This window comes from Stegodyphus dumicola, chromosome 1 (genome assembly GCF_044657685.1).
Source record: "Stegodyphus dumicola isolate Sdum_Otavi_A_Nest chromosome 1, ASM4465768v1".
NCBI classification, from domain to species: domain Eukaryota; kingdom Metazoa; phylum Arthropoda; class Arachnida; order Araneae; family Eresidae; genus Stegodyphus; species Stegodyphus dumicola.
In genome coordinates this window covers 42,437,791-42,464,338 of record NC_140768.1, presented here as the reverse complement: position 1 = coordinate 42,464,338, position 26,548 = coordinate 42,437,791, and the positions used below count along the sequence as shown (strand labels likewise).

Below are 26,548 nucleotides of genomic sequence, written 5' to 3'. Positions count from 1 at the left end.
ACTAAATTATTAGAATAAAGGAGCTGAAATGAAAGAAGTTCAAGCAGATCAAAATATAAACTTTAATGCGATGAAAATGGTAAACACTAGTGCGCAAATTAATTTGTAAACTGCAGCTATTTTTTCATCGCATGTGTCGAAAAAGAAAATCGAATTCATTACGCTATATATTAATTTCTATTAATTGGAAAAACAATAAGAGAAAAACTTGGTTATTTTGTGCAGTTTGATTCTATGCATAGGTATGCATAGGAAAAACTGTAAAAAGTCTATCAGATAAAACCAAAAGTAAAAGTGTAGAGCACGTTTCGCATCTGATGTTTATTAACGGAAATAAATATTTCAGTAAAATAAAATAAAAACTTCTTCATTAAAGGCTGTTATTTAATTAATACAGCTACCTGTCGTACAGCATTGTGCAATATACAAGGTGTGGATATTAATTTCCAGGACTGCTCTAATAACACCAGAACAGATTATGTGGAAAACGTAACCTTTAAATATGTTTCGAAGTAATCCCCATCTGCCATAATACACATCTGTGCTCGGCTGTATAAGTTGTGGAAACAACTTTTAAAGTCCTCTTTCGGAAGGCTCTTCAATGTCGACGTCACGTTCTTCTTGATGTCTTCATAGTCTACAAAGCGTCTTCCTTTGATCACAGTTTTTAGTTTGAGAAACAAAAAGAAGTCAGTGGGGGGCCAAGTCAGGGGAGTATGGCGGATGATGCAGCTCCACGACCTCATGCTTGGCCAAAAACCTCTTCACTGGGAACGCAATGTGGAGGTAGGCGTTGTCAAGCAATGTGACGTCAACATTGATGAGCTTTCCGAAAGAGGACTTTAAAAGTCGTTTCCGCAACTTAAACAGCCGAGCACAGAAATGTATTATGACAGATGGGGATTACTTCGAAACATATTAAAAGATTACCTTTTTCACATCATCTGTTCTGGTATTATTAGAGCAGTCCTGGAAATTAATAGCCACACCTTGTATATCGGTACTCTTGTGTTATCGGGACCGGATTCAGAAATGCATGTATGTACGTGTGTATGCGTGTATGTGCATACGTACGTACATATATACATGCATACATGAAAACATACATCCACACATGAAAACATACATCCACATATACATGCATACATACATACATTTCTGAATCCGGTCCCAATAACAAAAGAGTACTCATGTTTTTTGCACATTTTTGTCCAATAGAAAAGGATGAACAATTTTGAACAGTGAATTTTGTTCAATAGAAAAGGAATAACAGTATAGGTATTGTAAGATTACAAAGAAGAATTAGTGTTTTCGAACTTTAGTCTGTAGTTAGCACAAGTTAAAAATATGAATTTTTTTTCGGTTAAAAAAAATCAAATGACTATTAAAACTATTTCTATCTATTAAAACTATCTTCTTTCATATAGCTCATAATAGTGTTACGAAATGTCCAGGCGCGGTAAGATAGCTTCCCCGCAAAGCAGCTTTAAGGTTGCCATAAAATTGCAAGGGGAGGCAGGGTTGCCACATTTGGCGACAAATCGCTCATTTGACTAGATTTGGCCACAAAATTGGCGATATGCCGTGGACGGATAGAGAACCTTCTGGAACGAATTATTACCGGTTTAACCCAGAACGTCCTCGAACACAAGCCGAAAGCTATGTAAACCCTGCTGGTCCGCAGTCAGTTAGTGTGTGTGCCTCGTCTAGAGTGCGAGATAGTGTGTCTCATCTATTTAGTCCGTGCGTAGACGATCGAGTTGACAGCCGGCCAGCGAGTGCCGAGTGGGTCGTCGAGTGCATCGAAGAGTCTCTTAGCGTATCGCGGTTAGTGCATCGTCGAGAGAGCGTGTTGAGCGCCGGGAACGACTGAACCGAAGAGTCGGGAGCCGTGGTCTGTGTGTCGTCGAGTGCATCACGAGTTGTAGTGTGGAGAGTCTCGAGAGTACGTGGAGTTCCGAAAACGACCAAGCAGAGTCGGGAGCTGTACTCTGGTGCCTTGCAGTGAAGCTGTCTCCGCCGTGATAGCTTGATAACCTGAAAGCTGTGTCACTGATCGTGTCTATAACAATTTGGCGACTTTAAACGAGATTTTGGAGTTGTCTTGATAAATACCGGCCAATAAAGTGCGTTTTGATTCTTCATCAAGTGCTATCGTCCTTATTCACTCATCCTCACGAACCCCGTACGAACGTGGAGGAAGAAAATAACGTAACAACTGGTATAAGAAAGGCGCAACAATATAAAAACTTTTTATCTTTAAAAGGACTTTCATAATTTTAAGTTTGGGAATTTCTGTGCATTATAAATAGCATTATGTTTTAGTAATAATTCGAGACTAAATAATTTATATTTTTTTAGAATATTTCTCTAAATTAACTATTTGAAGTAGGTTTTGCAAAATATTCTCTTGCAATTTTTATTTACCATAATATCACCTTTCTCAATTCTATATCGCTTACTGTTTTCCTGTAGATTGATCCATTTATTAATCTGGAAAACTAACCATAAATCTTTGGCAACAGTTTTATTAACGTTATATTAAATCTAAAATAGAACCATCAGTCGTATTTCGAGTGTTCTGTTTTTGTTATCGCAATCTTGAAAGTAGGATAACATTTACCCCAATCAATCATCCTACAAAGCAGCTTTCTTACTGTCAATGTTTTAATGTAAAAAAGCTTACATTAAGGCGTTACATTTAGTCTGAAGATATTACGTAATTTTTTTAGCTAAAATTCTTTACATTGTATTAACAGAAAACAAGATTAAAATTTGTGTTCTTGAAATCATTATGAATTATTTATTTATAAAATAGAAATATGTTTTATATAGTGTAATATGACGTTGTCTGATCTGTGACCGTTATGACCAAGTGAATCTCAGTTTCATACGAGTGGTGCGTTTATTAATATGTACAGCCTATATTTTACGCTGTAAGCAATGAATTCATAATCTAAGAAAATTAATGACATATAACTATTTCCATTATTCGTTTCTAAATTTTAAATTACCAAATGTAACGTGAATGCGAGTCAGTTTTCCTTAGAAATCCCTCCGTGAAAGCATATCTTCTTTCAGGCAGCTAGCCCTTGTTTGCTTTGCCATGTAGAAGTAAGGTTAAAAATAGTCAGAAAAATATTGTTTTCAATTGGTAATTGTAAAATGTAAATTCTGTTTAAATGTTTTTTCAACTAATGGTAAATTTAGTAAATTTAAAGAGTATAAATTAAAACTTTAATGGACACTATTAAGTTCGAATGAAGGCGATAGATTTTAAAATAATTTTCAAACCTGTTGTCAGAGTTAAAGTAATTCGAATGTTCAAACATTTTTAAGGTTATGTAGGTCCTGATAATGATTATCTCAATTTCACACATGCCTAAGCAAGTAAAAAGCCAATTATCAGGTCTTTCTTTTGTTAAAGAAATTTTCAGAAATTATCATAAAAGTTTTTTGTACAATGTATTTAAAACTGCTTTCAAGCAAAAATTACGAGACAGTAGTTGAAATTATTGAACGCAAAATTTAAATTTGTGAGATTTTTGCTTAATGTAAAGCTTCTGTAATGTAAAGCGTGTAATGCATGTGTCTGTAATAGGAATTTAGAGCACTCTGAAATAAATATGACTGAGATGTAAATCATTTATTATAGTTGAAATGTAGCATACTAAACTGAAATTTCTTGCATAAAAATCGCACAAAAATAACTTTATTTAGATTTAGATTTAAATTTTAGAATGAATTATTTGTTAAACTGTTACAATTATTCTAGTTGTAATTACTTTATAAACTATCACTTTGCACAGCGGGGGTAGCTCAGTTTTTTTAAATTTTTATCCCAAAGGCGCAATTAGCCCAGAAGGGTTACAAATTTCGTTTTGTCGTTTTGTGTCGTCCCCTATAAAACGACGTTTCACTTTTCAAATTGTTGGCACCAAATATTAGGGCCTTCATTATATTTAAAGAAATTAAATAATGAGGAATGTGGATGCATATATGTATGTTTTCCGCATTGGGAAAAAATAACGGTACCCAGAGCCATCATATTATGAATAACGTAGTCCTCCACTCGAATATAGGCGTCTGGAAGTCCAAATTTGGAATTTTATTTTTACATTTTGTTAACCTTTAACAAATTTTGGATTAACAATTCTACGATTTCAAAGCGAACCGTGACAACACTGTACACACACACACACACACACACACACAAAAAAAAAAAAAAAAAAAAAAAATATCTTCAACACGAGAGACTGTGTATGGGAAAGTCTTAAGATATTCTCTTTTTAAATATTTTGTGACACCGCAATTGAATTGAATTTTATGGTGTAAGTGTGAAGAACATGATATTTAATAAATAAAGGTAACACGCAAAACGTTAAAAAAAGAACGCCTCTTTGGACGAAATATAAAATCTGAAAGCTTTCAGATTTTTTTTCTTAAAATGTAAAACCTGTATTCTTTCAAAGGAACTCTGCATTATTTTTCTTTCTTGGCACAGTATTGGATTTTAATAGTTTCTTTTGAGGCAATCCAAGGAAGTGATTTTTCATGACATGTTCACAAACACTGCATAGGAAATGTTCACTGCAAATTCTTGCGTTCTTTACCTTAAAAGAATCCTGTCTTCGACACAAGTATCAATTTTTTCGTAAATATTTTAAAATCAGTTTTCTTTAACCCACCAGAGTAAAGGAATAAAATACAAACGGATACCAGGAAAAATAATATAAACTAATAAAGAAGCATCCAAACTATGTTATCTTCATTTCAGTCTGGAAATGAGAAATTGTTTTACATTTCTAAGTAAAAATAACTGCATTTCGTTTGGTAATTTGCTTACTTTAGTTATGTTAATATGTTGTAGTAATAAACGGATTTTTGTTAGATATATCTCTGTTCATTTCCTGTATTAATATTGAAAGTGGCTCTGAATGTATTTCTACAGAGTTATTTTAATATTTAATTCATTTCTTTCAAATTGCACTATATTATACATTTATTATTTATGTTTTACCTGCATTTGAAGCTGTGAAAAATTTGATTTAGTTTCTAATATTTGGTCTTTATTGTCCAATTTATAAGTCAGCATTTAAGTCACTGTTATTTTAACAACATAAATGATAATTAATATTTCTTATTTTTCTAATTATCTTAAATATTATTATTAAAAATTTCATTAATTTTGTTGTAAAGTATTTAATTAATAAGAATCGGGACATATCTTTTAATTGTTTGCTACGTACTGAAAAGAAATTTGTATTTGTAATTAAACAGAGAAACTAATCAGAGATCCAAACGCTTGGTTTGATTACCGATTCAATTTAAATGAAAAGCCCACTAAATCCACGGACCTCGTAATTAAAATTGCTTCATTAATAAGGAACATAACTCCTCGCATTTAATCAATGAAGAGGAATTCAGTATTTTATTTGCGACGGGAAAACGCTCGTTGCCCCCAAGAAAAGTGTCAGAACGTAGCTGTAATTATGCATTGACTTATCTGTTATCTTTGTGTGGATTACAGAGTCATTCAAGTGAATCAATGTCAGCATATCAAAGGCTTTTAGATTTTTCCTTGCCGCACATGAAGTTATTTGTTTGCTTCGTAACTTGTTCCTTCTTCATTTAGATTGCATTGATTCTCACTCTGCAAATGAAATACTCATTGCATACAGCTTATGTTATATACAGAGAGAAAGAGTTTGAATCTCAGATTAAGAAAATGAAGGATTTTTCATTGTATAATTGAATTTCATTTGCAGTGGTATTTATCCTTGAAATTTGTCGCTCTCAGTTTATGCCAAATTGTAAAGTCGAAATTAGATTTAAATGTGATTTTCAATTTCTATGCCGTTTCTATGTTCAACACCATATTTTTCAATTCCCGTGTTTTTATTCTTCCAAATTATATCATTTTAGCTCAGTGATTATAATGAAACTAAAGTCCAATGCATGCGTCCATGCTTTGGCTTCGAAAACGACTGAAAATTCGTATCCAATAATTATTAAATAAATATAACCTTTATTTCTTAATAATTAAAAGAAAACAAGAAATTAGCTTTTAATAAATAGCTAAAACTGTAAATATATTATGTATTATTTTCGCTGTTTGAGTAGAAAAATATTTCTTTTGTCACCATATTAAAGTAATTAAAGATTGTACTATCTTTTAACTTATAACTAACTGTGCTTTAAACTGTAAGTGACAACTGAAAGAATTTAAAAGAAATAATTTTCAAGCGAATCTAAAACACAATAATTCCATGAACATTTATGAGGTTCTGCTATTAATGCTATTTTATAATTCGACAAAATAATTTCCTTCATCAGTGGATAAGTAAATGAAGGGGAACTATTAGATTGTTTTCCTGTACGCTTTTATGTGCGTATCTGTCAAAAGGCAGAGAATATATTAGATGTAATTAGGCAAAATTCACCGAAGCTTTCGAATTTCGGTTGTTTTCTTTGGCCTTTTCAGTTTCGATTCATCGAAATCCAAATGTTATTATATGATTAATTTTAAATAATATATGCTGATAATAATACAGTTAAGATATAATTTTCACAAAAGACTGTTTTGCTAAAGATTATTTAACTTTAAGTATTAGATTTAATGATAAAATAATATCAAGAACAATATAAAAAAGTAAAATCTAAAAGCTTTCAGATTTTATATTACGCCCATACAGTCGTTTTTTTCTTTTACAGTCTTGTACACGTTTCAAGAGCATTTGGGCTAACGCCACATTGAGCTAAAAATATTTAAAAACAGCATATAATTAGAATTTCCGATAGACAGTCTCGCGCGCTGGTGATAAAAAGGTTTTATTCCCTACAGTGTTGCCACTGATCGCTTTGAAATTGCTGAGTTTTTAATCAAAAATACGTTAAAGGTTTACAAAACATGAAATAGACCGTAAAACAAATTTCGAATTCAGGCTTCCAGGTGCCCATGTTCGGGTGGAAGTCTTTTATATTCAAAATTTGATGGCTGTAGGTACCACTGTTTTCTCACAGTACGAGGAACATACATACATTCATGCATATTCTTCATTATTTAGTTTCTTTAAATATATAATACAGGTCGTTAATATTTGGTGGCAACGATTTGAAGAGTGATTCAGAGATTTAAAGCGATTCGGCGCAAAATGCCATTATGAGACTAATAACCCTTCTGGGCGAACGCCCATTTGAGGTCTACATTTTGAAGAATGATTTATGATTAACTGAATTATGCGATCATTTAGCTGAATTATGCGATAAATATAGAGCATTTTTGTAGGGTTTCACTTGTTCAAGTCATGCTAATTAGTCCAGTATTCCTACCAGACGTGAAACGTTAGACTTGAAACGTACCAGACGGAGCGTTAGATTTTAAATGCCAGCAGTGATAGAATGCAAAGCCGAATAATTTCAATAATCAGAGCTGGCAGGAAACTAACACATAGCGCGCATGCGATGTCCGAACCACGCTCTGTATTAAAATCCTCAAACTTCAATTTAAATACTGGCTACTCATTTGCATTCTGGTGAGAAAAACGGAACATAAAACATAAAATTCCCTACAAGTTATTGCCAACGAAATTTGTTAATGCTGTTCATGTTGATTTGAATTGTTCATGTTGATTGTTGTTAGAAATGATTACGAACCTTTTAGTCGATCATTCTTTAATGGAAAGTAAGTTCCCAAATGAGTTGAAACAATCTCGAGATTAGTTTCAGTGTGATAACTTTGACCATCACAGCGCATTTAATCACTGCTGTTTAAGTTACAGTTATTTTTCTTCCTTCGTGAATGATGAAGGAAGATAATGTTATGCCTGTATAGATATTGTCTTTTTAAAAAGGAAGTCGAAGTTTTTCACTATGATGGTTTTTCATATGTGTGCACATTTTGCATCAATTCATTTTTTTTTTTTTGTGTGTGTGATGTTTAAGTAATTAGGATGCTTTAAGCCGAATTTTTTTCTCCTAGTTTCAAAAGGTCTTTACTACTTACTGTATTCTTTTTCTATTTATTGTACTTATTATTCTGTTATCTACTTATTGTACTTTTATTCTTTTCTACTTATTGTGCTCGATAAATGAAATAATAGTATTCTACCTTTTTAGTTTAGAAGGAAAAAATTAGCTTATTTCAGCTACGGTGTAACTAAAATTGTAAATAACATATTCTTTGCAGTATTTTTTGCATATTTATTGTTATCAGATTCGTTATATTGCCACTTAGCAGCACCTATAATAATAAATTTGAAATTGAATTGGCAGTTTTCTTTAAAGAAGTTGTGATACCTATGCGATTGCAAATGAAAGTGAAGGTTTTGTAATAGATTCACCGTGAGGTGTTGATGAGCCTTGTGGAAGTAAATAACTAGTAATTAATTCAGAAGTCAAACAACAAAAATCAGCGTTGTATTTTCAAATTTTCACGGGACTAGATTCGATGGTTTTACTGAACCACCATCCTCAGCTGAAAAAGTGTAAATGACGATGCGCTTTTGCGATGTTTTTTGCTTCTTTTTGCGACGCGCAGTTGAGGTTGGTGGTTCGGTAAAACCATCGAAATTAGTCCTGTGAAAATTTGAAAATATAACGCTGAGTTTTGTTGTTTGACTTCTGAATTAGTATTTGTTCGGCGTGTTATTGTGTCTTAGTAATTAATTATAATAAATCATGAACTTCATCTCCTAAAAGACCGACGTGCATTACGTCTTCAGGTTTATGGATTTTATTGTTTTCAACACCTTTACATCTCTAAACGTGGTAAACAAATAAACATCTATAGCCAAAATTCTTTATGAATTATTTGCTGTTTGTCATCATTGTTAGTTCATGATAACTGAAATTCTTTAATGTTACTATTATCATCCTTGTTGATAATTGTTTTTAATTTATTTATTTCAGTTCCTCCATCTGCAGTCAACATCAAAATTAAACCAAAGAGGCCGAAAGCAGGACAGAAAGTAAGTAAATTACGTGCTTCCATATATATTATATGTTTTTGATTTACAGAAGGGAAGCATACAGATTAATAGAAATAAGAATTCGAATTAAAGTCTCCCCTTCATGATAAGTCAAACGAAGATTGAAGACAGCATGATCCATCTCTCCGTTTCCTTTTAAATATAAGGAGAACTTCGATAAGCTCTCTTCTGTTTTCACTTCTGACCTTTAAATTTCTGGTTTCCTAATACTGGATTTAATTAAGTCCAGGAACAGAAAGCACTGGATGTTACTCAATCAGGCGTAACTAAGCGTTTACAGAAATATTTTGATTCAGGAGGAAAGCGTTTATGTTTCTTGTTTTTATAGCTTAACAGAGATGTTGATATATATCACAGATAACAGTAATAAACTGAAATAATAAAACTGAAAATAAATGATAATAATAAAAGCTGAAAACGAAATGAACTGTTCATTTAATGTACTGTATACAAAGTTGCTAGCTGCGACTAAAACAAAATTTATGGTTTCTATGTATACCTGAAAAGGAAGTGTATAAAAACATTTCAACTTGAATGAAATCAGTTCATTATTTTCAAGCAACAATCAATTCGTAAATATTTTTGTATAGCCAAACCAGGAAATAAAATCTTTGGACACTTCAGGTTAATACGTATACGTATGATGTCTTGATTTAAATTTAATGTAATATATAAAATTTTTCTTAATATCAATAAAAGAATCAACATAACAATAACACACCGTATCAGCCTGAAACAAAAAACATGCAAACAGCAGCTGTTTATTTAAAATGCTGGCATTAGCGAAACATTTTCGACATACAATGACGTTACATGAAATCGCGTGCTTTCTTCAACGTCAAAGCATGGCCTTATATAATAATAATATATTTAATGTTTGGTAATACTATTATCATTTCATATTTTGTAAAACTTACAAATGTTTTATTAACAAACTCTACGATTTGAAAGCGAGCAGTGGCAACACTTTTCGAAATAAAGCAGATTTTTAGCTCTAGCGTGCGAGACTGTTGCCACTCGGAAAAATGAGTGCGAAAATTAGAAGTTTCTGAGTTTTTAATTAGTATATCAGCTGATTAAAGTCGTACGAAGATGAGAAGGGTCGAAATAGCTTCCTACGAATTTTTGGAATCCGAGAATACCTTTCTCGAAACTCAGCTCCTTGCCGTTCCGAAGGAGATAGTGCCACAAACAAATAGATGCGCGTAGATTTTTATAGTATCGATACGTTACATAAACTACATAACGCAAGAGATATTTTACAAATATAGACAATTTTATATTCGAAACCTTCTTATATTTCTTAGAATAAAATATCGTAATATATATTTCAAGTGCTGTATAAAAAATGAAAGGGAAAAGTTGCAACGAATGCAAAAGTTGCCGTTAATCTTCATACCAAAAGGTTTACAGCTGAAGACCAAATATGTGTCAAACTTTTCTTAAAATATGTACATATGCAAATCTTTTCTTTCGGAATGCTCTTTAATATTTGAAAGAAAATACATTGACTGCTGCTCGCCCGGCAAGTAGAGTTGCTCATATCTCCGGCAAAGGCCAACCCTCCTCCTTCATGTGAAGAAAATATACAAACTCTTGAAATGTACCGGGAGAAAATGTATGCATCTTTTTTTAGAGTTTCAAGAACTTGATGTACGACCTATAAGCTAGAGAAGAGAGAGAAACAAGGAGTAAAAACCCTCCTATGAAACTTTATGACGAATGTGTCTTGAGCAGCCATGTTTTATGAACACAGAAATCACTTTATCTTCTTCCTAGAAGCAAGAGTGTTTCCATAGCAAGCACGTATTTCATTCCAGGGCTTTTACTATAAAAATGCTGGTTTTTTTTATATTTTATGCGCTCGTTTGAATCGTAAATATACCTCCAAGTGCCCGAGTTTGTTATATCCTACACTGGTTACTTAACGTACCCAGTGTAGTAACAACTCCGAAACAAGCTTATGAAGTTTCTTGTACAAGTATACAATTTTACTGGAAAGAGTCGTAAAATATATTATAATGCAAGTGAAAGGGAATTGTTTTGGATATATTAAGTTTCATGATTTCGGAATAAAACGTAGCTTACGGCCGTTCTATAAGCTGCTACCAATATGGCTTAAGGGGACTCATACACCTTAAAATTCATAAGATCTTCGAATATGTGACTGTTGCAAGAATTGGGATAACTTATTTATTTTAAAAGATATTACTTATAAATTTTACAACTGACTACATAATATAGCTGCTTTCTGAAATAGTCATCAAAAAGTTTGTGTTGCCACAAATATTTTTATAATTTAATCCGCTTTTTGACAAAATGTTTCGTCAAGTTTCCACCTTGCGCGCACAGTTTAAAACATTCTGTTGCATACTTTAATTCCATATTTAATATATAGCTTTTATAACATTTGTAAACTACTGTGAACCTAAAATTCTAAGAATTTCATGTTAAATTTTTATTTTATTTGGAGTTAAGTTTATAAAATGTATTTTAGTAACAAAATCTGTAATGTTTTCGTGCATAAATTTTTTAATACTAAAATATTCATCAAATTTTTGGTTCACTTAGAAAATAGTGCCCATATAAAGAATTCCATGAAATTTCAAACCCGTACCATTAGCCATTTTTAAAATATCATGCGCGCAAGGTGGAAACATGATGAAATATTTTGTCACAAAGCGGATTAAATTACAAAAATATTTGTGGCAACACAAACTATCTGGTTACTAGTTTCGAAAGCAGCTATATTATGTAGTCAGCTGTAAAAAATTGGAAGTAATTACTATTAAAATAAATAAAATATTCCAATTCTTGCAACAGTCACATATTCGAAGATCATAAGGGGTTTAAGGTGTATGAGTCCCCTTAAGTTAAGTTGCATGTAGAAAATATGAAATGGCTGTAGTTCGGCCTACAATTTTCTGTTGTGCATGAAAATGCCATGCAATTTGAGGTAATTGCTGAAGCTTAAATTTCTAAAAGGAGGAAGATTTAAAGATACTGAACCTTCAAGGAATGTCTCTGTTTACCTAATGGCCATAATACAGACTTCAGTTCATACAGAAAAGAGATATCTGCAACATTCTTTGTAGAAGGAGAAGCTGCGTACATGATCAGTACTAAAATAGCAATTAAAATGCCAATTTTACTAGAGAAACGTTATTAGTCTCTTAATAATTCTTTTAAATTTTTTATTATACTTATTCTTATATCGGAAAACATTTCCATTGGGAAATTAGATCTCTTTTAAGGCAGATAAAATGTAGAAGTTTAGTTAAGGATTTTAATTGCAATTTAGATTTTATCAGACTGCTTAAAGACATTTCAGTCCTTTTTGTTCTATTTTTTTAGATACATGCCAATAAATTCTACTTCTTAGCCTTTTATTATTTATTTATTTTGTGTCACTTAATTAATATTGTACTTCAGTTTAGGGCGCAGAATATCTTGCTTGTTAAAGATGAAGGACTCTGTACTTATTTTCTTTGTAATACTCACAATTTGTCTTTAAAACCATCCTTAATTAAGTTAATTTAGTCTAATTTTACATTTAAGGGAATAGATAGGAATTCATACATAAAAATGATGGTACATGAAATTTTACTACAAAATAGAATACGACTTGATGAAACAGAAATGATGTTCAATTTGATACCATTCAGTTTCGATATATTCTTCACACATTTTGCGATGTAGCTGACAGTTTTGCATTAATAATAACTTTTACGACTTATTCTTATTTTATGAAACATGCTGATGTATATAATCAATGTATATTATAAACGTCAGTGTACAATATGCGTGCCGCTAAAACTAAGAAATGAGTTCCGGTACGATCAAGGGAGATATATATTTTGGTAACCCTTTATGCCTCATCCATGACGAAAGTTCCCGTTTTCACCTGAAAGGCGTGCCTTTGAATATATAAGGGCCTAAGTTTTGCCCTCTAGAAATTTCTAGAACAGTCCAGAATATTCGAGAGAATTCCCCAGCATTCCAGAACATCCCGGAGCATTCTGGAATGTTGTGGAATGTTCGAAAATCATCTGAAACATTCGAGAGCATTCCAGATCATTGTGGAACATTCCAGAACATACTCAAATATTGTGGAATGTTCTGGAAAATTGTGGAGCATTCGAAGCCTTTTTCGTATAAGTGGGACTACCCATTGGTAAGCAAGATCCGTCGTCGGTTCGAGCGTCAGTTTCTTATCAGTGAGGTGCAGTGAGTGAACAGTGTGAGCAGCAGTGAGTTTATAATCTGTTAAGTGCAGACGACTCACCTCGTTGAACTGAAAAGTGATTTCTGCTACATAGCCACAACTGAAAACGAACTCATCGACGACATTTACCGAGCATTGTGTCACAACTATACCAATCCGGAGTGGCTATTTCAAAAGACAGTTTTGGCAACTAAAAATACTATTGTCGACGATATCGACTTTCATATTCAAAAGAAAATTCCCGGTGAAGAAATAATATACAAGTCGATTGACACGACGGTAAACTTTGAAAAAGGTGTTAACTTCTCTACAGAACTTTTAAACTCGTTGCAAGTACCAGGAATGTCATTACACTGCCTTCGATTGAAAATTGGATCTCCGAGATACTACTCAGAAATCTCAACTCAGCCACACTATATAATGGAACAAGAATAGTCAGCAAAACAGCTATCGAATAACATCATCAAAGCCGTACTTATGATTGGAAAGGACAAAGGATACACAGTATTTATCCCGAGAATAACACTAATATCTTCTGACGGCAACAACCTCAACGCCCACCAGCGGCCGAGCGGTAAAGTCGCTGAACACTGGTAGTTCGGTCCGAGGTTCGAATCCCGCGAACGGGCTGGCTGCATGGGCGTTTTCGGGGTTTTCCCCATGTGTAACATGTATACGAGCCAGTTTCCCTTAGAAAGTCCTCCACGAAGACATCCCTCCTCTTAGGCAGATAGCCCTAGTGTGCTTTGCCATAATTAAATACACACACACAACAGCCTCAACTTTTCTCACGGTCAGCTATACGTAGGTTTCTCTCGAGTAGGAAATTCGAAACATTTGTACATATATACCCTGGATAACAAAATGAAAAATGTTGTTCATAAACAAGTGTTGTAAATAGTTAGAATATGGTTTCAGTAAAAAATGTTTACTTCTTATATTTTAAAGTTTATCCTTTTATTCCAACTACCACACAATCTCATGTCAACTCCCTGAGCGAAGCCGAGTACCCCAGCTAGTAAAACATAAATTATTCCATTTACTATTTTGTTATGTAGAATATTTTTTTAGTAATGGAATTTCTAAAACAAAAAATAAGTATAAATAACCGATAAAAACAGCAAGTCGAATATTTAAGTGCTGGTATTACGAAAGGCTTGTTTGAAAGAGAAATGAAAACTTAATAGCGATTCTAAAATGACCTAACAATGAGAAGGTGCAGAAGAGATAGCAAGAAAAACAAAAATTCAAACAAAGTATCTCCATCAACATTACCATGTATTATTTTTGCTGTCTGATATTTATTTTCCTTTTTTCCTGCTTTTTTTGTGATAGAGTTGTGAACTATCCACCCTAAGGGAATAAGGGCTTAAACGATTTTTTTCTGCTTTGATCTTTATATGGCCGCGGTTAAAGCTTTTGCTTTAATTTCCCGAAAACATAGACCACAAGCGAAATGTGATTTTATTTCAGCCATCTATAGAAATGCTCTCAATTGCATTATTACGCTAGGTATTATTATTTTTTCTCTTTTTTCCTCACTGCTTTTGCATTATTTCTGCTAGTAGCTGGGGATGAAAGGAAAGAGAAAAAAGCATTAGATTCTTCTTCCTCTTTGTTTGTTCTAGAAAAGAAAGAAAATGAATAAGGGAGCCATTTCTGTAGCTTAATGTTAGAAGCTGGTAAAAATCTTTGCACTGAAAGGAAAAAAAGTGAATTTCTGGAGTAAGAAAAAGTGCGTCTGAAATTCTGTATGTTAGTTTTTAAGTAGTGTTCTTTTTTTACTGTTAGTTTTCGAGACCTTTGAAAATCATGTTATGTTTTGCATAAATAAATGATTTAATGAAACGAAATTGCTAAAAAATGCTGCAAATACGACGATTTGGAATCCATTTGAAAATAATAGTAGCAAATAAATATTAACTTTCGAAAAGAAGGAATTTAAATTTCTATTGCAGTATTTGTAATTGTTTGGTTGGTTTCAATTTTTGAAATGTATCAAATTTCGAAAAGCATATATTTTGCCACATACTGGAATTTAAATTTATTCCTTAATTCATTGTGGTAAGAGATTTTTCTTTTTAACCTTTTGTGAACTGCAAATGTTTAAAAAAGAATTAATTGACTTTGCATAAAAGAATTGTTTTTATACTTTTCAAAATTGTATCCCAATATAATATTTCGTTGTCAGCCCTCTTTCTCTGACTCTTTACTGTTATTATTTAATGTATACAAATATATCTGTATTATTAATATCTGTGAGCGTTTGTCTGTTTGTTTTTTTGTGACATAATCTCCTCCGGAACGGAGGGAATTGAATTTCGAAGTACCCTCATGTTCCCAAAATTCGTAGGAAGTCATTTTGACCATTCTCATCTTCGTACGACTTTAGTCATCCGAGCTATTAATTAAAAACTCTGAAAACGCTAATTTTCACACTCATTTCTTCGAGTGTCAACGGTTTCCCGCGCTGGAGATAAAAACCTGCTTTTATTTCAAATATTCTTGCCTCTGCTTGCTTTAAAATCGTAGAGTTTGTTAATAAAAATTTTGTAAGTTTTAGAAAACATGAAATAATAACAGCACTGCCAAACATTAAACATATTATTATTATTACATACGGTCATATTCTGACGTTGAAGAAAGTATTTATTCCATTTAAATTTATATTTATGTATTATTATTTCATATTAAAGGAAATCGGCTATACGTAGAAAGCATTCGATGTTTTCAGAAAATCTTTAATATTTAAATAATTTAAATGGTTCATCAGCTAAATTTGGATGAACAGAAACACAGTGGATTTCGTAGGAATTTGACTTCAACTGACATCTGATCTACCTCCTCTTGGTGACTTTGACGTTGAACCAGATTTTGGTTGCATTCCTCTTTTCTTCTTTTTTACATATTTCTATTGTTTTTAACACTGTAAAAAACACTGTTTGAGTCATCGTTTTACATTTTTATTATGAGATTTCAGGATTGTATAGGTTTTACTTTTAATTTCTTTCATGTCTTTGAGGTTTTAATTCGAAATTTATTACTTATAAACAAAAAAGTATGTTTATATATTTATATGTATTTATATGTTTTTATGTATACAAAGGAAAGTCCGGCTATTAAGAATCCTGGGCCTAGGCTGCGAAGTTTTATTTAATCATAATAAAATAAATGAAATGGGAATACTCCTATCAAAAATGCCAATTAAATCAAAGCTAGGAAATACAGTTTGAAGTAAACATTAATTCTAATCAGCTAAGTCATATTAAGAAAATAAACATTTAATTAATTTTAGTAAACATTTAAATTAAAAATAAAAAACCGTAAAGTAAAATAAAAATTAGAAAAGCGTTATTAAATATTGCTAAAGACTCAGCATTGTTTTGATGTCTTTTGAATTGTTCATTTTTCTTTAAATATCCATTTTATTAGCATTTCAATTTTTAGCATCTCAATTGAATTTACATTTCCATAACTGTTAACTGGGTTTGAAAGAAAATATTTCTTTTATCCATCTTTCACTTTTTCTTAACAATATTTTTCTTTGGAAATTTTTAAAAATTCTTTTCTAATTTTCTAATTTTACCTTATGGTTTTTAATTTTTAATTTTGATTTTTACTTTCTTTATTTTCTTATTATGACTTAGTTGATTAGAATTAATATTGACTTCAATTTGTATTTCTTAGTTTTGACTTAATTGGCATTTTTAATAGGAATATTCCCATTATATTTGTATTAATCTTTCTTGATATAAATATGTATATAGTATTTTTTAACCAACCATCTGAAAATTTCATTAAGTCCTAATTTTTATTTTGCGACATCTAATCCCTCAAGGGTATTAGGTATAATTAAACATTCGAAATTAGATTAATGTGATTTTGATGTAAAAATAACCCATAAAAACTATTTTGGCTCGAAACAAACATTATAAAATATTTATCCGCAGGCTACCAACTGTACATTTGCTTTTCCGTAAATATTTCTGTTTACGTTTCTAATCACTTTAAATCAGCAGAACTCATAATTTTTAGTTTCGTTTGGATCATAAACGTAAAGAAAAACTAAGCCATTTAAATTATAGTAGTGCATTATAGATCTATTTATTAGATTAATGTAAAATATTTGCCTGCAGTATTTTATTAATCATGGATCTTTCCTTTAAACTATTTCTGCTTGCTCTTCATGAACATCTTTAGATTTTCCTTCTTCAAATCATTTTATATTTTAACTGGCTATTTCTTTTGGAGTACGTCCAGATGTTCCGTATTGAGATTGAATTATTCCCTAGAAACCTTCATAGTATTAATGACGTGGATTTCGTCATTAATTTTGATTACTTCATTTTCGTTCTAGATAACTGATGAATCATTCTTTTAGAATAATTCTTGTTTTTTTCAGTCTGAGAGAAATAATTTGAAATATATTTGGTTGCTAAAATGTGAGCAGGTCGTTCTTTATGTGTTTAAGAAGCTATGTGGTATCATTTCATCTTTAATTCTGAATCACGTTTGAAATTCCATAATGTGATTATTTTACATTTTTTTGAAGCTTTTAAAGACTAAAAGTTATTTATTTGTTTTCGCCTGTAACTTGTTAATTTTTTTAAATAGGTTGTCCATTTCATTTTATAAAGAATTTTATGTATTTGTTTTGGCAACACATTTCGATAGAAATCTATTTATATTACTAAAATCTGCTCCGGAACATCATCTCTCCAGAACGGCGGGGAGTTGAGTTTCGAGCGAAGTATCGTTGGATTCCAAAAATTCGTGGGAAACCATTTTGATCCTAGGACTTTGATTAGTCAAGATATTAATTTAAAAAACTAAAAACGCTAATTTTCGCTTTCATTTTTCCGAGCGGAAACAGTCTCGCGCGCTGGAGATAAAATTCTGCTTTATTTCGAAAAATGTTGCGACTGCTGGATTTAAAATTTTAGAGTTTGTTAATAAAATATTTGTAGGTTTACAAAAAATTGTAGGTTTTACAAAATATGAAATAAAAATAAAGAAATAAAAAGTCTGATTCAAGCTTTCAGATTTTATATTACGTCCAAAGGGGTGTTTTTTTTTTTTACATTTACACAAACTAGATATTTCTCCAGCACTTAGGCTAAAGTCATTTTGGGCTAAGAATATTTAAAAGCAGCATATCTTTAGAATTTTTGATACACCATTTCACGTACCAGGAGAAAACATATTTTATTCCGTACAGTGTTGCCAGTGCTCGCTTTGAAATTGTTGAGTTTTTGTAGTCAAAATTTATTAAAATTTTACAAAATATGAACTAAATAATAAAGCAAATTCGAAATTCAAAATTCAGACTTCCAAGTGCCCATATTCGGGTGGGGGATTACGTTATTCAAAACTGGTGGTTCTAAGTGCTGTTGTTTCTTCATAATGCAAGAAACATACATACATTCATGCAGATTCTTCATTATTAATTTTTTTAATATAATACAGGGCAATAATTTTTGGTGACAGCAATTTGAAAATTGATTCAAACCTTTTATTGTTTCGACCCAAAATGCCGTTTCGAGACTAATAGCCCCTCTGGGATAACGCCCCTTTGGGCTAATAATAGCATTGCCGAACATTAAATGTATTATTATATATAAGTAACATAAGGTCATATTCTGACGTTGAAGAAAGCACGCGATTGCACGTGACGTCATTATATGTCGAACCGTTTTGGTTAATGTCAATATTTTAAGGGGGCTCATACACCTTAAACCCCTTAACACCCTTCGAATATGTGACTGTTGCAAGAATTGGGATATTATATTTATTTTAAAATAAATTACTTCCAACCTTTTACAGCTGACTACATAATATAGCTGCTTTGGAAACTCGTAACCAGAAAGTTTGTGTTGCCACAAATATTTTTGTAATTTAATCCGCTTTGTGACAAAATATTTCGTCACGTTTCCACATTCACGATATTTTAAAAATGGTTAATGGTACATACTTGTAATTGGGTGGAATTCTTTATATGAGCCCTATGTTTTAGCTGAACCAAAAATCTGATGAATGTTTTAATATTAAAAAAAATTATGGACGGAAACATTACAAGTTTTTTAATAAAATACATTTTATAAATTCGACTCCAAATAGAATAAAAATTAAACTTGAAATTCTTAGAATTTTTGGTTCACAGTAATTTCCAAATATTATAAAAGCTATATATTAAATATGGAATTAAATTATGCAACAGAATGTTTTAAACTGTGCGCGCAAGGTGGAAACATGACGAAAAATTTTGTCAAAAAGCGGATTAAATTATCAAAATATTTGTGGTAACACAAACTTTCTGATGACTATTTCAGAAAGCAACTATATTATGTAGTCAGCTGTAAAATGTTTTAAGTAATTGCTTTTAAAATAAATAAGTTATCCCAATTCTTACAACAGTCACATATTCAAAGATCTTATGTGTTTTAAGGTGTACGAGTCCCCTTAAATGAATACCTGCTGTCGGCATATTTTTGTTACAGGTTAGGATAATTGAGACGATATGTTATTGCCTTGTTAATTCTCTTATTGATACTAAGGAAAAGTTGTTATATTAAACTTAGATCATGACGTCATACGTATTAACCTGAAGTGTCAAAAGTTTTTGTTTCCTGGTTTGGCAACGAAAATTTATTTACGAATTGGTTGTTCTTTGGAAAGAGTGAAATGCTTATGTAGAACTGATAAATTTTGCTTTCGCGGCAGTTGTCGCATCTGGCGGGCTTGCCCGCTTGTATTAATGATATATATAATGTGGTAAGTTGTCTACTATTTATACACGTCATTTTTTAATGTTAAAATAGTGTTTCATATAACGCTGATTCCCTTTATTAAATTATTGTTAGTTGCTCTCGCATTAATACTTTGGCGTGTTCTTTTTATATTTGTCCATTATCTGAATATTTAGTTGTCTCCGTCAACTAAATTACTAATTCATTCTCAGGTTACTCTCATATGTGAATGCGCAAGCAGCAATCCGCAAGCCGAGATAACGTGGTGGAAAGACGGATTTCTTATTCAAGGGACACCAGATGGAGTATTCGATGCACCTAATGGTGGTCGGTCGACAAAGAACATTCTGCAACTAAATGTCTCTGCTGAGGATGATGGCGCAGTTTATACCTGCCAAGCTACGAACACCGAATTGAAACAAAGTGCACATGATGCAGTCACAATAAACGTTCTTTGTAAGTTTATTATCTTTTTTATGTATGTATAGCTTAAGTTTTTATGTGTGATCAAAATCCTGTGGATTATTTTGGGGTCGGAGGTTACTTATAGATTGAATAATGGACTATATCTCTTTGCAGTGTTTTGCTGTAGGTAAGTGTAATTTCTGCTGTATGGGCAAATACGTTAAATCTCATTTCCCGAAAAAATTGGCAAGCTTTAGTTGTTCTTCTTCACACCTAAATCTTAATTCACAAAGCAGTAACTTGCAGGGCACCCTTAGTTTTTGTTATGTCTGGGCAGTTATGATAGAAAAACGTAGCCAACCATTTCTATTACCTATATCTTGAACATTCATTTTATTCTCTAATTTACATTTTCTGGAAAAAAATATTGTGCTTCCGAAATTAAAGAACCAAGGAAAACATTAATTAAAATGTTAGCATCTTATCTAGCAAAAATAAAGTTACTACTTAAAATGAGATTAGGCTTAAGGTATTTTCTCCCTCTTTTTTGCTTAACTTCGTGGTGTAATGGTAACACACCCGGCGCGTGCTGGAGAGGTCAAGGTTCGAGTCCCGATGAAGGCATTGCTAATTTTTCACGTAACCTGCTTTAAAAAAATCGTAATGACTCTAAGTGATGCCCGAAATAAAAAGAGAGGTTGATGATGATTCTTCACCACTGGAATTTGGCAACCTGGTCCCCTAATCGTTAGTCGATCTTTGAAAGGGGGAGTACATAAGGCATTTTCTCCCTCATTTCTGCATGCCTTCGTGGTGTAACGATAGCACACTCGGCGCGTGTTTGAGAGGTCCAGGTTCGAGTCTCGTAGAGGGTATTGCTCATTTTTCATGTATCCTGCTTCAAAATAACCTAATTTCTTAGTTTAATCTTAGTTTGTGTAAAACCTCGTAACCCTATTAATAGTAAAAGCAAATGGGAAAAGATACTTGTGTCTTAGGTATTTGTGACTAATTAATGTCTATTATTGTCTACTATTATGTAAATAACAACTGTGTAATAAAAATGTCTATTATTGTTTACTATTGTAAAACATTTGCGACTAATTAATGTCATCTGTATAAGTAATCGTTTGAGAAATGGCGACTCTGAAACTGAAATAACTTTCTTGGCGCGCTTTCGCTTGGGGCTAAGGAATTAAAACTGTTGAACACTAATAATTCGTCCCCTGTTCCATTCTGTACAACAAAACTTGTTGTAGGCTGTGGTATACGTTTTCTGAATGATTACGGATTAGTTTTCCTTAAGAAGCCATGTAGAAATGTATACCCCATAAGTCGAAAAGTCCTTAAATGCTTTGCTAGAATCGGTTATAAGACAAACCAGTTTATAGGAAATGTAAAGCTGATGTTATGGAGTGTTCAAGCAATCTTCTGTCTTTCATATTTGTTTTAGCTGATGTACTTGTATTGTTGCTTTTCGAATTGGTTAAAATATAGTTAAAAATTAAAATTTAATTTAAAAAATATAAAAACTGAACTTTAGTTTTCATAATTTAATATTCTATGTACATTCATGCTCTTAAATCAGAAAGGAATTATAAAAGCGCACAGGATATTAAAAAAATGTGCTTCTGAAGTTAGGTAAATTTGAGTAACGTTAATATAATTGTTTATTAAAAACTTAGTCTAATTTTCTTTGTCCAAACTATAATGCAGTCTTGATGCTTTGATACATTTTCTCACCTTAAATCTGAACTGAATAAGCATTTGCAGCATTGTACTGGAACTAACATCGAACTGAATATTTCCTGAAAAACTTTCTTTTCAGACAAACCTGTTTTTGAAACGAAGCCATTGCAACAGTATGATGTTATTGAAGGTGAATCCACAATTATTAACATATCAGCGAGAGGGAATCCTTCGTCCATCAACTATTCTTGGAGTAAAGCCAGCAGTTCCACATCCCAAATGCCAGCTGATTCCAATGATGTTGCTATCACCTCTGTACTAGCTACCGGACCTCTGTTCAACATGACCAATGTAAGAAGGGATCAAGCGGGACAGTACAGGCTAGAAGCAAGCAATGAGGAAGGCAGTAGCTTTGTGACGGTTGTAGTCAATGTTTTATGTAAGTGTCTCTCCAGGAACTATTTACAAATACCTTATAATTCCTTAGAAATTAACACTTCGCCGCTTCGTGGTGCCACTGAATCTTCTTGCACCATAAGCACATTTCTATTTGCACCATTGCAGGGTCTTAACGCAATTTGAATTTCATTCAGTGTGGACACTTCGCGAGTGTATTTGATAAATTCTAACATAGTAAACTGTAAACGTAAATTGATTTTTTGTTATTATTTTTAAAATAAAAATATGGAATCTGTGTAGATTGGGATATTTCTATATACATGCTGGGCTGAAGATATCAAACAAAAGAATTTTCGGAGGTTTATTCAGATAAAACCATGTTGGTAAACTATCATTTTTGATTATAGATACTGCAAAGAAAATTTCATATTTAGCATTCCTGTTTGTTTTTAATAACACTGAGTAATTAAACATGTAAAGGAATCAAATTAAAAATTCTAAAAAATGCTCTGTTTTTTCTTTTAAAGTGTCTCCAATTTTTTAAAGAAATTACTGATGCTTTAAAAATGTTTTTTTTTTTTTTTTTTTTAAATATCAATTTTAATTTCAGCATCAGCATAAGTTTCAATATAATCAACTGATGAAATATCTTATCAGTCGATTACAATAAAAACTTTTTTTAATGTATGCATACAATTTCTGTTTTTGTGCAAAGGTTTAAACAGGGAGGGGGAATAGCTTTCACTCACCTGTTCAATGCGTTCCAACTGTATAGCTGTCAGCTTTATTCACACTTGTGCTGTCCTTATCTCGTTTAGTTCTCCTGATTTGTACTCCTCATTTTAAGCATAACCTAATTTATATAATTAATTAAAGTGATTCATATAATAAAACATCCGTTTTCTTAAAATGTTTTTTCTATTAATCTGCATTCAGAAGCATTAAAAAGTTTTTTAAATATGAAACATTGTTTCATTTTCTAAAATAACGTATATCATCTTTCAAAAATTCTTTATTTTTTCATCAAGAGCACTATATTTATGTCTATAGTCTATGTATATATTGCTTCGAATGGAAAACGTAATACTTAATTTTAACTGGTTCTTAATGGTATGTAACTTTCGGAAATGTATATGGCCTTAGTATGTTCTACTGACGTTTCCCTGTTTGTTAAATAAAAATAATTTTTAAACAGGGAAAAAATATTTGTCACGAAAGTTTTTTCTCAGTCAGATAAGCTGGCTCACAACCTCGCACACAGCGCAGGCTCATTTCACAACGACAAATCGTATATCCTCATATCGCATTATAAATGCTCGGAAAGGGAATGTGTAGCGATCTCGAGAGTTAATGTAATTGTTCGCATTACGAAGCAGTTCAAATAACAGAATCTGTCGCACGGGAACTCGTTTGCAACAGCGGTATGATATTCGACTGTCACGTAACAAACCTAGGATCGAATCCTAAGGTCGTTATCGACTTCAAGGGCATGCGAAACTCGTGCGCTGCTGCACTTCTCATTGGTGCTAATAGATGGCGACACGAGCAAGCAACTACATGCCAAGCGGCACCAAGAGAGCATACTACCACGGGGTCGCTACAATATTATTGAAACAAATGTGATAAGGAATCAAATTGTTAAAAAATTCTTAAAATAAAGATGAAATTTAACGTTATGGCTATCAAATTTGGAAGAGAAAGAATACTAAACCTGAAATTATTACGATGTATTAGACTTTTAATTATTTTATACCTTGCACAATAGCTAACCTTTATGATAAAAATGCTATACGGAGTACAGGCAAAGACAATTCTTAAGAAGAAAAGAAAGACTCATTACGTCTGATTAAATTATTTCTAATTCAAACACAAAAGAATCACATTCTCAGTAGCATTTCAAACGTATAAATTTAATAACTGAAGGTAAAAGCACTAATAAAAATCTATGAGGTAAATATTTTTATAAAAAAGATTTTCTTGGAAGCTCCAGTTATAAATACGTTTCTCTAGCATTTTTTTACTATGAGAATAACAATTTGTAAAACTTGTGATACAAATTTAGTGTAATGTGCAAAGGTCGTTCTTATTTATTTTACTTGTGGATTTGGAATCTTCTAGAACAAGGAGAGAGATCATTTTCCTTGTTACAAAGTAATCAATGTTTATAAATTCTTATTCATCATTATATTAGAACTTCCAAGGGTGATAAATATTTCTTTTTCTAATACTAAGCCTTTGTTTCAATTAAAAGAACATTTTTGTATATTCTTCCTATTAAGGATTTATATATAGATATATATATATATTGATCACTGTAAGAAAATTTAAAGTACCTGAAACAGTTTGAATCAGATATGGGTGTAACTCTATTTAGTTAGTTAAATTATGAAATAATAATTTAAATTTTAAACATCGAGATTTCTGAATACAGCTTGCGCACGTTTTAATTGCTTGCACATTAATTTACTCTCATATTCCTCCAAGCTCTGACTAAAATGCTTTTCTTCTCTATCACAAGATAATAGATTATATAGATCAAATTTATTTTTCTATTACTGCTAAAATTGGTATAATTAACAGCGATAACGAAAAAACATTTCTTATACTTTATTTTCTTATCATTAGTTTTGTAACTAAGTTAGAATTATAGGTTGTCAATAAAAGCTTCTATAAGTCTTTAAACATCGACTTTAATTCCGTTCCTCATCTTTTCTTGATTTTATTCTCCAGATGCTGCTTCAATCAGCATGGCAACGGAAGTTGCTATGGTTGATCTCGGCTCCAATGCCTTCCTCGAATGCCAGGTTGATGCGAATCCCCTCAGCGATGACGTCATCCGGTGGCAGAGGATGAACTTCGACATGAGCCGGACAAGGCAGAGTATAGAAAACGGACGCTCTTACCTCATCATCAACAACGTGACCAGAGAAGATTCCGGGATTTTCCTTTGTGTGGCCGACAACGGCATAGGCAATGAGGCCCAGAAGGCTTCAACCCTTGTGGTCAAACGTAAGTCCTGATTTAGAATTCTGTCCAACAAAAGCAATCACTGCAACATGCTCCTTCCTTTTGCGGATGTAAAGTACTTATTTATTTATTGAATGCATTTTCGATGGGCCAAGTCCCCAGAAAAGAAATAAGATTTATGGACGTGAGCTTAGAATTTATATTTGGTTTTTACTCTTTGCAATCGATTTTCACCCACAAGTTGTGTCTGTCTCTTGGAAGAGAATGTGTGACCCAAAACTGTCCAGATTAATGCAATATAACGCAAGAAAAAGTATTTGAAGCACAGTTTTTAATATAAATGAAATTGCGAGACGCTTCCTCAAATAAAAAGTGCCTTACGATTTTGTAAAAATGCTGATTATAATGAAAATAATAATTATGGAAGGTTATTCAAATTGAGATTAGTGGATTTGAATAACTTTCTGCAATAATATATCTGGTTTCATATGAGAATAAATCCGTACCTATTAGAAATGTATCAAAATTGTATAAATTGTAAAAATGTTAAAGTTTTTAAAATATTTCTAAATTGTTATTATAGAATATTACTCATTAAATACGTGTTCCGCGCTTTAGATAAAGCGATGCGCTTTTAAATTCCTTGTTTCGTATTTTACGATTTTTTTTTTTTTTTTTTTTTTTTAAATCTTGCCAGATCTTAAACCCGGCAATCTTTTAATTGGGAGTATATTAAAAATATTTTCGTTTGGTATTTTCCGACAAGCCTGCACCATTTAAAAACTTCATTGTAATTCATGTTGTTGTTGTTGCTAATGCTGACTTGTCTGACCTATAGTCAGCCCAAGCCCACGAAATTCCTCGGGCAAGGCGCGCAAGTTTATGCCTGTCGTTGGCAGCAGCCACGAGCACCTTACAGGTGACAGTGCGATTTAACTCAGCTCCGCCCCCCAGTTTTGATGGAGAACACCCCGGGGAGACGGGTCCGGGAGTCTCCCATCCCCTTTTTCCCTACCATGAACCTCTCGACAGGGTTATAGCCGAAAACATCGCGGACGAAAACGTCGCAGAGAAAACAACGCAAGGCAAAAACGTCGTGCTACAAAACATCGTGGGAGAAAACATCG

The 26,548-nt window shown here is 32.2% G+C and overlaps 1 protein-coding gene across 4 annotated transcripts in view; it reads left to right on the top strand.

Moving 5' to 3' along the window:
- LOC118195504 (nephrin-like) overlaps positions 1–26,548 on the top strand; it is a 497,037-nt gene that overhangs the window by 421,521 nt on the left and 48,968 nt on the right. For all 4 annotated transcript variants that reach the window (XM_085814172.1, XM_085814182.1, XM_085814164.1 and 1 more), the window contains exons 12-15: positions 8,911–8,969; positions 20,174–20,417; positions 22,195–22,494; positions 25,185–25,463. In XM_085814172.1, coding sequence (XP_085670298.1) covers positions 8,911–8,969; positions 20,174–20,417; positions 22,195–22,494; positions 25,185–25,463 — 882 coding nt within the window. The remainder of the gene's footprint in view (positions 1–8,910; positions 8,970–20,173; positions 20,418–22,194; positions 22,495–25,184; positions 25,464–26,548) is intronic.